The sequence below is a fragment of the Pholcus phalangioides genome, unplaced genomic scaffold, assembly GCF_987345545.1.
Source record: "Pholcus phalangioides strain wild (caught in Gottingen) unplaced genomic scaffold, Ppha-v1.0 ptg000008l_1, whole genome shotgun sequence".
Lineage (NCBI taxonomy): Eukaryota > Metazoa > Arthropoda > Arachnida > Araneae > Pholcidae > Pholcus > Pholcus phalangioides.
The window spans coordinates 36,857,834-36,871,128 of NW_028301601.1; the positions used below are offsets into that span (position 1 = coordinate 36,857,834).

At 31.9% G+C, this 13,295-nt stretch overlaps 1 protein-coding gene across 3 annotated transcripts in view; it reads right to left on the reverse strand.

Moving 5' to 3' along the window:
* Nucleotides 1-4,003: 4,003 nt before the first annotated feature.
* The window catches only part of LOC149084230 (cyclin-dependent kinase 17-like), a 55,033-nt gene continuing 45,741 nt past the window's right edge, over nucleotides 4,004-13,295 (reverse strand). For all 3 annotated transcript variants that reach the window (XM_089234572.1, XM_089234571.1, XM_089234574.1), the window contains 5 exons: nucleotides 11,833-11,892; nucleotides 10,764-11,028; nucleotides 9,334-9,436; nucleotides 4,768-4,833; nucleotides 4,004-4,210 (listed from right to left, as the gene is read on the reverse strand). In XM_089234572.1, the coding sequence (XP_089090698.1) occupies nucleotides 4,769-4,833; nucleotides 9,334-9,436; nucleotides 10,764-11,028; nucleotides 11,833-11,892 (493 nt within the window). In that variant the 3' untranslated portion in view covers nucleotides 4,004-4,210; nucleotide 4,768. The remainder of the gene's footprint in view (nucleotides 4,211-4,767; nucleotides 4,834-9,333; nucleotides 9,437-10,763; nucleotides 11,029-11,832; nucleotides 11,893-13,295) is intronic.

The following is a 13,295-nucleotide window of genomic DNA, read 5'->3' on the forward strand; positions in this document are numbered from 1 at the left end:
AATTTCCAGGATTCACACTTATAAAGTACAGCAAAAATATATATGTGATTCACAGAAAATGATAAAATCCAGCATGTGCAATTGAAACCTACCCCATATTTTCTCTCATATAATTTCTGTGTAACACAGGATCATGAAATATTCTAGTTATTCTGAATTAGCTCTCAGTACTAACCCCTTCTAATATGCCGAGTTCAATAGAAAAGCAACACAATTTTTCAAAAAACTTACAAACTATTGAATTGAATGATTAATGGCTATGCCCAGAATTCATTTAAATTTATGAGAGCGCTAAAAAAATCTTGCTGCTATAATAACCACTAATTAACCTATGATAATACAATTATTTTTGAAACCTGTTACTTTTTTAAAGGGGGGGGGGGATAAAGAGAAGTTGCAGAAATATATCATCTTCAATATGCTGTGCTGGTGAAAATAGGAAACTTATTTTTACCAGCATAGCAAATTGAAGATATATTTTTCTGTCCTATGAGGAAGTTTTGACATTCTTCATGGAAGAGCATGGATAAGGAAGGGTAGCACAGACACCAGTAAACTATTGATGTTCATGGACAGCAGCTGTGAACAGGAAACTGATATGCATTCAAAGTTTAACCCATGTTTCTCATCACTTGAGACACTGAAATATCAAAATTCGGAATCGTTTAGGGCAGTGGTTCTCAAACTGTGCAACACTGCTCCTTAGGGCCCTGCCAACCATTGCAAGGGGCACTGCAGTGAGTTGTCCTTATTAATGTGTGCTTATTCAATATCATGAAGCAGTTTCAATATCATGAAGCGGTTTTTTTGTGAGACTATTTTGGGGAGCAGTGAAAGACAAAAGTTTGAGGATCACTGTTTTAGGACAAAATGCTGTATTCAAAATAAAAAGTGTCCCCTCATAAGGGGTACGTATGAGGCAATATTTATGTTTTTACTTTAACATCAAATATAATTTTTAAATAAAGAGGAAAAAATTTAAGAAAAAGGTAAAAAAAATAGTTACATAGGTAGAGCTTTGTGTGCTCACTGTTTTCTAACTTGATGCTAACAGATTCAGTTACGAGCTAAAAAAGTGCATATCTGTTGACAAGTTCTAATAAATACACATACGTATACATACACACACACAATCACAATTTAGCACAGGGTTAAAATGATATATTGAAAGTGTTACAGTATTTTTTTTCCATGTTTGATAAAATGATCTAATTTTTCTGATCACAATTAAATTCTGCTTTCTATCACATTTGGCTATCAGTGAATGTTCCTGGCATTGAAAATTGAGCAAATCCCCAAGCAACACTACATGCAGGTCTTCATGTTTGAAGAATGTGCACTTCATGTGCAAATATATTTGTTTTCCTGATATATCACATGCTACACACACACACATAGTATATATTATACCTATTCCAAATTTTGTGCAAAGAGAAATATCATGAAATGCAAGGAAAATGAACAATGCTCATGTTACTGCACCATCTTAATTACCATGACACTGAAACTATACAGAATTTATATGCATATATATGTAATAATTAGAGCTCAGGTTTTTATAACCTAAAGATGAAATGCTGCTGCTGATCAGTTAAAAAATCTGAAACTTTGGTTTTTTAACCTATCAGCAATGACGTTTCATCTTAAGATCATAAAAATCCAAGCCCTAGTAATAATATACCCAGAGGAATAACTCAAGATTCAAATTCACTTTGCAACAACGAGGAAAAGAAAGCACAATGACATTTAAGTGGTTTGCAAAAAAAGAACTGTAAACAGATTTCTTTTATTGGTAGGAGCACCTAAGTTATTAGTGAAATTTAATAAAATTTATATAAAAGTAATTCTGCAAAAATGATTGGCGTTTAATCATTTTTGTTCCTACAGTTTAGGAAAAATTTAAAATTGTCTAATTTGAAACATTTATTTGCATTAAAAAAAAGTTATTCTTCTTTACTGAAGAAGTACATGTTTGTAACAAAAAAGTGCTGTGCAATTTGTTGAATTTAAATAGAGTATGTATATACAATGGTGATACTATACATATGTCTATACACAAACGCATATTTATATATAATTATTTGTTTAAAAAAATTATAAGATCTGATAAACTAGCGAACACAATTAATAAAATGCTCAATTAATTTATTATGTCTAACTTTACAATATGCCTGTAACTTACACTTCACTGTTTTTCAAGGCAATTTGATTTGACGATCTTCTTTTTAAAATAGCATCACACAGTCTCTTGAGAAAGGATTGAAATTAATTACAAGACAAGAAAAAGTTAGAAAACTAAAATGAAAGCAGATGCCTTTCGATTTTTTTACTTTCTGATTCCAGAAATGGAAGACTCATTTGAAGATATTAATTTCATTTTTTATCAAGATTCCACCCAAGCCCATGAGTCAGTGCTTTTATAGTTTTGTAACAACAGTAGAAATCTTTTTTTTTTGGCTCGGCTCACCCAATTCACTCCATCATTTGCATTCTATAAGTCCTATTGCGACATAATAATGTCATTCCAAGAAAATGCTAATGAAATAAAAGCTATCCCTCACCAAACTTGTAAAATTCTACTGTGACAGCCATGCCTGATATGTCAACTAGAAACTTATTGAATTAATATTGTGATTATTAAAATTGCACATAATCAAAAACAAAGCTGGCCTCTTCTACAGTGTATTATTACAATACAACACTCTCCCCCTCCAAGCAATTACAAATAGTTTTAAGTTTTCTAAAAAGTATTTTTATTTATAATTTCATGCTTTATTGTTTGTCAGCTCAATCACATAACTAATACATAGATAGCTATCATAATTTACTGCATATAATCCACAGATTAGAGGTAAAAAAAAAACATGGGGATTTCAAAGAGCATTTTTATACACCTTTTTTTTTTCTGAGGGAGAAAAATGTTTTAAAAAAATTAATTTACAAAAAATAAATTTTTTAAAAAGATTTATAGATGGCGTAAGATGCAAGTAGAAAAATAGATTTTTCCACAAAAACTTGACCAACAACCCTTTCCACTACTTAATATTTCATTATTGGTGAATGAAATTCACATGCACAGATTATATAAAGTTTTTTTTAAATGCATTTAAATTTGTATTTGCAGATCAGAAAATTATGGTATACGCAGAAGAATTGGTTTGTACACACATCTGCATGAAAATCTTCAGGTTAAGTGTTTTTATTTGAAGGGTCACTGAAACAAATAGGCAAAATTATTTTGACATTTTGAATATCACACTCCACTTCGTGCAAACTTTCAACAATGTATATGCATAAGAACCTTTAAGATGAAAACACAAATCACAGACATACTGTAAAACGGCTTTTAAAACTGAGCATTTTATGAACCTCACAAGAAAGTTTATCAATATGTTCTAACTATTTTGAAACAAATATATCTACTTAAAATAACTTAAAATATTCTTTGCACTAGCATGCGTTAACACCACATAACATGTACAAATTTCCTTAGGAAAGGTCTCATGATGTCACACACTATCATTTATAATTGCACAAAATACTATCAATTTGATTCATTTGTTAATCAATGATTTAAATAAATTTTTCAACAAAATTCAATATTGTAATCCCCTCCAAAATATATATATATTTCCATTCAATTTACTTGCTGCCAAATTAGGTTAAAAGAAAATAATTTTGAATTTTAATCACATATTTTATTTTTTAAATGTAACTTTATTTGGAGAATTACATCAAGCTGAATAGAAAATATCAATATAAGAAATAAATATCAATAAGGGAAGATTTTGGCCAAATTATAAAAGTTATACATATTTTAATTACATTTGTAAATAAAAATAGAATGTCTTTTGCTCTAAAATAAAAGCCAACTGATATTTTCATTGCACTATTTTCCTCATTGTTACCAACAAAGGATTAATAAAAAAGAATGCAATATGATGTAATTAAGGCTTTGAATAAATTTATATGCATCAAGAAAATCACTTCAGAAAAATAATAATTTATGGTCAGTCCTCATTTTTTATTCCATTCAATGAAATCAGGATGAACCAAAACGCAGACAATGACCTTTGCCACAAAAATTCAGCATACTTCTAAAACAATCTTCCACATTATCTATTCTGCTCTACAGGATTTCAGCTGTTATGTTGAAATGCAATGCTCTGAAGTTTCTTCAAAAAGGGGGGTTAACAACCCGATTCAAGTTCTGAAACAGTGACAGACAGTTATCAAAAGACAAAAAAACTGATATATAATGTTTGTGTGATAACATAAACCAAGGATTACATTTATTAATCATAATAATGAAACTAACCATTCCCACAAAAAAATATATCAAAATAATTCAAATGATTTACAGCAAAACCCCTCTTTTGGAGACCCCGCGGGACAAAATAAAAGGGGTGACCGTTAATCTGGAGTTTGAAATGCATACTTTTATTATGCAAGGGAAAATTATTATTTGGCCACAAAACAGGGATAGCCACATCTAAAGGGGGGAGGGTGACTATTACGAGGGATTTTACTATATATGAATCTATACCATGATTTTTCAAAACTTTTTTATATTTTTTATAACTGTGGTTGATTATTTTTCGAATGCAGAAATGATGTATGGCATTATGTTACAAAATTTCCTAAACAATAACAACCTGATTTAGATACACGTGAACAGTCATGACACATAATCACTCAATAATATGGTATAAATAGAATGTGAGCAACAATTAATGGACTGTGTGAGTTTCTTAAAATTTCTCTTACCTCACGAGTATAACGAAGGGTGATCTTTCACTAAATGTATCCCAGGTACAGAGAAAATTGATGCAGCTGTAAAAATACAAATATATGTGTTAGACTCATGTGGTCAGGTTTTAACACTTTAAAGCTTCAATATTTTCACTTTAAAACTGCTCCCATTATGAATGCAGGATCCACTTAGTAGCTTGATTAATAGGTTATTAATGATTTGTGATACAGAGAGGTATAGCTCAGAATGCAGAGACACAGAGATTTTCCTCAGTTTATAATATAGCAAGGAAACAGATATTTGTGAATATTATGCTGAAGTGAACTAGGAAAGAAAAGTTTTTCTTGCAGATGCACTAAAAATTTCTTTCAGATTTCACTTTGGCAAAATATTCTGAAAAGTCTCTCGCCTTGACATTTCTGAGACTATTGCAGTCTGGGGGTTAAAACTTTGAATTTCAATAGTGAGCACAGTAATATTATCTGTGTTAATAACAAATTATTTATAATTTATTACAGTTGAACTTTGGTTAATGAGATTAATTCATTCCATCAACGTGCCTGTTATCCGAATCGCTCGTTATTTGAATCAAACTTCCCCATAGGAAATAATGTAAACTCTCATAATTCTTTCCACAATTATTCATTCACATAAAAATGAATGAAAATGGCTTCAATCAATAATACAAGGCAAAAAAATGAATAATAAAAATGGCTTCATTCAATAATACAATGCAATAATATAATGATACAATAAAACATATATAATACAATAACAGCATAAATAAACATGCAATATGATAATGTTTACAAATTAGCTTACTCTAAACGTGACAAAAGGGAGGAGGGCTTTTGTTTCGGATGACTTAGGGACTCATTTTTTCGGCAAACTTATTCCTATTGGCGTGACTGAAAAAGAATGTATCTAATGACACTCGCTTTTGCCTCCTTTTTAGGATTTCTTGGAAATTGAGAATTTGCATTTTTCTTGAACAGATTCATTGCTCGTACACTGCTACACCTTTATTTCTGATTGGTTCTTCCACAAAATTTTGTGCAGATTCCCACATTTTATACTCTCTCTAATTTTACTTGAAGTTAGGCATTTCTCTCTTCCTCAGAAATATACCCTTTATAACAGGGCCGTCATTTCAACTTTTTTTCCAGGGGGGGGGGGCAAAGCACATGTACTCAATGTATACATACATATGTACTCAATGTATACATACATTGAGTACATATGCTTTGCCCCCCCCCCCCCGGAGAAAGTTGAAATGACGGCCCTGTTATAAAGGGTATATTTCTGAGGAAGCTGTCATTTCAACTTTTTCCGGGGGGGGGGGGGGGGAAGCACATGTACTCAATGTATGTATATATATATATACATACGTTGATGGACCTCCATTGCATGCAACAGCAAGATCTTATAAAGCAGGCCCGTCATTTATGATATAAAAACCCCATTGAGTAACAAGCCGGGGGGGGGGGATCATTGCCCCCCCCCCCCGGCTTTTGTACACAGGTGTTCGATTTTTGAGTGAGGCACGCTGACCAGAGACTGTTGGGGAAGAATATATTACCCCCAATTCCAAAAGTATGTGTGTGGATGAAAGCGAAAAACCATCAGCTTCATTGTGATACTGTGACAATAAATAAACAAAGAGCAAAATTTTTGCTTCAAATGTGAATCATCGCTCGTTAATTTAATCAATTTTTCCCCAAAATTTTTGCTCATTATGCAAATTGCTTGTTAACCAAAGTTCCACTGCATTAACTGGTTGTCAACTCTTGTGATAAAAGTTATTACAGAAGGTGTGTATCATTCTAGGTGTTTCATACTTTAGCTATAGCTGGTTATTATGCCACAGATAATATTAGTGTGCTTGTCATTTGAAATTCAAAGTAATAACTCTCAGACTGCAAAATAGTCACACAAATGTCAAAGTAAGAGACTTTATTATAATCCTTTCTCGGTTTATTCACTTTTTTTAACAATCCAGCAAAATGCAATTTTTCCACAGAATCACTGAATATGTGTAAAAAATCACCCTATTACCCAAAACAAAAAACGAAACCTAAAGAAATTCAAACTGGGGTTTTTATATCAGTTATGATAAAAAAAAATAAGCTACAATAAATAAGATGTGAAGAGAATAGCAAATTTTGAAAATGAGATGCCTATATTAACCTTTTACCGGCCGAATTCAGATTCCAAGTGATTTTCATTATTTTTTTTGTTAATTTCTCCTTCTGATTTTTTAGTTAAGAGATATCAATCGAGAAATTGAAGAAAAAAAATTTCCCTATGCGTTTTCTTGAATGTTCCCAATTGGGAACATTGGCCGGATCTGACTAAACATAATTTTCGCAGTGAAGCCATCTTACAGGATGATGCAAAATTCGTCATCATTTAATAAATTTATTTTTAAAATTAAAGAATATACATATAGAATTTAAAAATGATGGAAATAAATTTCTCTCGAATACACTCAAAAGGCATGTATATCTGGATTATAATAAAGAGCTTATGATGAGCTGAAATGCTGGTCTAAAATTCACAAAAGAATACATACATACGGATTTAGGTTTTTGTATGGATCCCTTGGTAAGTTAAAAGATATTATTTAAAAATATAAAGAGAGAGAAAATATTATTTACAACTCTGGTACCTAAAGGCACATGCTCCGATGACTGCTTACTAGCATATACTTCCATTTTATATGGGAAACCACATTGTTTGAGCAAATCATCCAAATTTTAAATCCAAAGCGAATCGGTTTTCCCCATATAAACATCTTACTTGAATGATGAGCGTAATACGGTACTATTGATTCATCGATGCTTAGTTTATCATGGAACAACCCAAACCGAATGTGTGTGAATTTTTCATTTAATTCATCATAGATAGCCAACTTATCACCGGGTTGTAAGAAAGAGTTATCCCTCAAATGGAAGTTATTTTTTATGTCTCTAAAGTTATTTCTCGGCAAAACAGTGGGGACAATCGGTACTGCTGTGTCTACTGAAAGTACTCCAGTAATCATTTTCACTTGGTATTCTGCGATACCCACTTAGCAAAACCAATCCAAAAAACTTTGCGATTTTTTTCCACTCAATTTTCAAATTCGATCCATGTTGTGCGACATAAATATTTGTCCTCTCAGCCAAGTAACTGAGGTACTCTTGCGGTAAAAATTTGAAAAAAATATCAATCGAGTCGGCTTGCACTTAGCTCAGGAAACTTATGACTGATTGCTTCAGTAGGTTCACTTATATTTTTGTCGAATGCAGTACTTTTTTTCCACTTTGGTTGCATGAATTTTAGTCTTTTGGCACTTGACACATGATGTTTTCTTGTTTTTTGACTGGGTAATTATCTGATCTTTGAAAGGCAATTTTGATGTAGAAGGCATGTTGATAGGATCTACAAATTCACCCACAAATGAACTACGTTGTGATCTTAAAACACAGATATCCACAAACATCTGCAGGAACAACTGGGCCAAGCATGTTGTCATCGATATCTTCCTCATCTGTAGCCCGCTCATTTTCATCAGGCAGTAGCTGGCACATTTCGAATTCATCATCAGAGAGATGTGATATATCAGAATCTCTCAAACTCAGTCTAATAAGCTACTAGTATAACAAAAAAGATGGGAAAAAGAAGTGTAGAAAGTCACAAGACCAGATATCAACTGAGAACTGAAAGACCAACGTACCAACAAAATTACTCAAAACGTAGAGGGAAGGTTGAAGGGAGGGGGCGGGGGGAGGGGGGCAAAGTCAGTCACAGAAAAAAGGGGGTGCTGCATGTAAACATCGGAATGTGAAATTTGATACTTTTCCTTCCTTTTGAGACACACCAGAGAGAAGGAAAAAGCAATAAATTGTTTTTTTGGAATGCCACTCCTCTGCATTGCACTTTAGAATAGTCAGTAGTGGCCAATGTTCCCAATTGGGAACAATCGTAGGAAAAGTTCCCTGGCATTCAAACAAATTTTTTTTCTCTCTCATTGAGCATTTCTTATCATTCTTGGCAATATTCTACAATTAAAAAAAAATTGAGATGCATGTATGTTTACAAAAACTATTTTAATAATTAAAACATAAACTTACAGATAATTTTCCTTGAAAATGGGTGATTTTAGAATAATAAATTGATATGATAAGAGCTGAATCAAATAACTTTTGTCTTTTCTAAATTAAGTTCAGAACCTTATATGTTCAGGGAAAAAAAATCAGCTATTTTCGTTAAAGAGGGAAATTAATTGGGAACATTGGCCGTTAAAAGGTTAAGGATCTTTTATGCCTGTGTCACAAAATATTTTCAGCTAAAAAAATTTTTTTCTTCCAAAGTTACCAAACCATAAGTTTTGCTATCCTGTGCAGCTGCACATGCTGCAGCCACGCCTATACCACATATGAGAAAAACCACTTAAATACTTAATCAGTGGTGAGGAAACATTTGAATTTGTACCAATGAGAGCTTTTTGTCCCAGAAAACTCAATTCAATGATAGCTTTATCAATTAGAGATGGTGATGCTTGTACAGTACATGCACTGGCAGTAAATGAAACTTACTGTCAGGAAGTTTCTCGAGGATTGGCATGAGAAGCTGAAAATGACTTGAAAAATATTCATGCTTCATTCCTTCTTCTGCACTGGTTCGTTTTTTAGGATCATACTGTAAGAATAAAATAAAATATATTGGCATATAACTTGAATATTCCTGTCATAACACAAGATTTATAACAGGTCTAAAGCAGGACTGGACAAATCAAACAAAAAAATCTAAGCTGCAGAACAATTTTCTATAAATACAAATACAACGCCACAACAGGCAAAATGCCCAATGAGGTAGCTGAGAAAAAAGATGGCCATAACAAATATGGATGTCATATGTTTCAAAAATACAGCAACCAAATTAAAAATGCAGGCACCAAAAATTTTTTTACTTGAAGAAAAAGGTAAAAAATAATGCTTCTTTTGACCTTTCAGGGCATAGTGACCCTCTTTCATTTTCGCAGATATGCTGCTGTAAATTCCACACATTTTGTGGTGCTTTCAGCCTGCAATTCAGTAACTAAACAAAGAAAATTTTAGGTGCCAATACCAATTTTTTAATCACCTGGTAACTAGGATTTGTCCAGGCATGGTCTAAAGCCTGGATCTTTGTAATTCCAAAAAAAAGCTACATAAAAATAGTCAAAATCAGATATTTATATAAATATATAAAACCAATGGAAAAAGTTGCATTTCCGTTGAAATGATATAGATAAAATATTAAAAACTAACCATAAATTATGAACCAATGCCTGAATAGAATATGTAATAGGATTCACTGGTGAAAAATCCTATTACAAATTCTCTAAAATACTTTGAAATATGAAAAATTAGCAATTCAAATTAAATACATTGTACGAATTATAAGACTATTAAATTATAGTGAAATCACAAGAAGGAGCAAAGTAAAAAATATCAAAAATTTTAAGCTGTTTTTTGACAGCAAACAATAACTTTATACCAAATATTGGAAATTTAAAAAAATATTTTCATGTTATTTTATGAAAATACAGAAAATATAGTATGGACAGAATTATAAGATATCTACTGATCTGTGAAAGAAAAGTAAAATAAAATTCAAGCAAATTACTTATAAATTTATCAAAATCAGTATTTTGTACGACCACCTCTGTTGCTAATCAAAGCAAAAATGCAATTTGGCATGGATTCAGCCAAATCAATGAGTGTGTCACAAGAGACATTCCAAGCCTGTTATATGGCAGCTTTTAGATGTTTGAAGGAAGAAAATTGCCTCCTACTTACGTATATTGATTTGCAAAGCATGCCCCAGAAGTTTTCCATGGGGTCTAAACTGCATCCCACCCAACTTATTCATACTTTTAATCAAATATTTCACTTATTTATGTGGCAATGGAAATAAACATCCCATGTATATATCCTACATGTACTATCAAGAATAAAAATATACCCAATAAAGTGAAACTTACTTTTAGAAGACCATAAAGAAGATCAATCCCACATGAATTATTTACATATCGAAGACGAGAAACTCTTTCATGTAACGGTTCAGGACTATGGCTGTTAATTTCTTTGGATAGGTATGAAAACTCTTCATTGGTTGTAATTCCGGGCATACTTTCTTCAGATGGAGCACCAAGAGCGTTAAAAATCAACAGGAGTTGATCAGATATTGTACAACCAGGAAACAGTGGCTTACCACTAGCCATTTCAAAAAATATACAGCCTACACCCCTATAAACAATGGAAATAAAACATGAAAAAAAAGGTTGATGAAATTCCCAAAAAAAAAAGTAACTTACTTGTAAAAAATCAGAAATCTAAATTTGGGAACATTTTGAACAGCTAGTAAATTTATCATGTTAGCAGCAGAAATTCATATCCAAACCTGCTGAATCAACGCTTGGTAAGTGAACCCCTCTACTGTTGAGTCAATAAGTACTGCTTCAAGAAACATATGTGCTGAATCAAAGTGCTGAATCAAGAAATATATGTACTGCATCATACATTCACTCGAATGCATGGGTGCACAACCTCTGGCCTGCCAGAGGTTATGCACCTCCATCTAGTCAGCAAAAGGTATTCCCAATAAAATAATAATTCACCCATCGTGATAAGTAAGTCCAGTTTGTGGTCTGCAGGTATTAGCCATCTCACATATTTGGCCTGAGGGCATTTGGTTGTGCACCCTTACAAAAAAAATGTTCAGCGTATTAATGCTTGTCCAAGTTGAAAATGGTCTACCAAAATAAATGGAGCATGTCAAGCATTAATATCAAATCAAGTGCTGAAAAAGGAAAAATGCCTTGTTGAATTTGTCCTAACTCTTTAGCATGGTTACATTTACATAAATTTTCAACCATGAATTTTTAACGAACTTTGTTGCTGACTATATTTCATTTATTAGCAGGTAAATATTGCTCAAGAATTGTTTGGATTTTTTGGTTGACATTTTTTTATAACTTACTTTTCATTTTTTCCCCCAATTTCATGAAAATGACTCATGTACAAGTGTACAAAATATAAAATTTGACTCACCACATATCGATGGATGTTGAATAATCTGTAGATCCTAAAAGAACATCTGGTGGCCTGTACCTGAAATTAAAGGATTTGATCACGATCTATACATATTCAAATTTTGATCTTTTTTTTTGTTGGAAATATTGATAAAAGCAGCCATTTTTTAATAGTATGCTGCAACAGAGCGCCATGCGATTATATCAAAAATAGTGAATTTCAACAGAGAATTCATATTATACACGATATTATATCGTGTATAATATGAATTCTCTATATTCACTATATCATATATGAATATATCATACATAAATTTCAATAAAATAATAGAACTCTTTCTCAAGTTACTGCACAGCATTATTACAATCTTTGTATTTATGAAAAAAGGTATGAAAAAATCATGATTTTTTTAAAAAAGTTAAAAAATCAGATTTTTCAAAATTTAAATCTGATTTTTTTTGTTTTAAATCAGATTTTTTTTATTAAAATTAACTGACTGCCTATTAATTAAAACAAATCTTGTTAATCGTTAGGAATGCATATTTTCATAACATTCAACTGCTTTTTTTCTCCTAATCACTCAAATTTAATTCAGCAGTAATGAGAAAAATACAAACGAACTACAAGTAAAAAATACGAACACTAAAACTCTGTGTTTGTGTAACATGAAAGGTTGTTGGGCAAAAATAAACTTCATGGATTAACATCTTTCTTGTAGAGAAAAGTATTCTTATAGAGAAGCCCCCCCACCCCCCAACTAAAGTGAATGTGTGATGGCAACTCAGTATCTCAAGCGGGGTGCAGATATCTCAATTCACTCAATGTACAAACCGATAAAATCTTCAATCATTACACTTCACTCATGGTTAGAAAAGTTGATGGCAGCACTACACATAACAAGCGTTACAGAGAAACAAACTTTACATTAGGTTCACAACACGGACACACACATTCCAATATACACTGATTCGTTAGAATTTCCACAGAGGAATATGGATGATGTGCATGTCTGGTTTAATAGTAGTGCCACATTGCAGTGCACTGAAAATACTTAGTGCAGTTTAGCTAAGTGCTAAGTTCAACTCCCTATATTTTTCTGCAATTTTTGCCAAGTACAAAACCAAAAATACAGAAGCTTTCTTTCTGCACTATATCTAGGGAGTAAGTTCCCCAGTCCCTATATTTACCCCAAAGATCTTCTATACTTCTTTTAATCATTAACTTTACCATATATCCATCACATACATAACAGGTTACTTTTACTTCAATGTTATTGAAATTGTGTGAAGAAAAAACAAAATTTAAATTTTGAGATTTACATCAAATCAATAATTTAAAAAATCAATTTTTTGTTGGAACTGATCAAGTGATTTAAATTATGATTTTAATCACGGTTTAAATCAAGGTGATTTAAATTGGTGTACACTTTCCACAGCCATTTTTTACTTTATCAAAACTACTACACTACAAAATACAGTGGA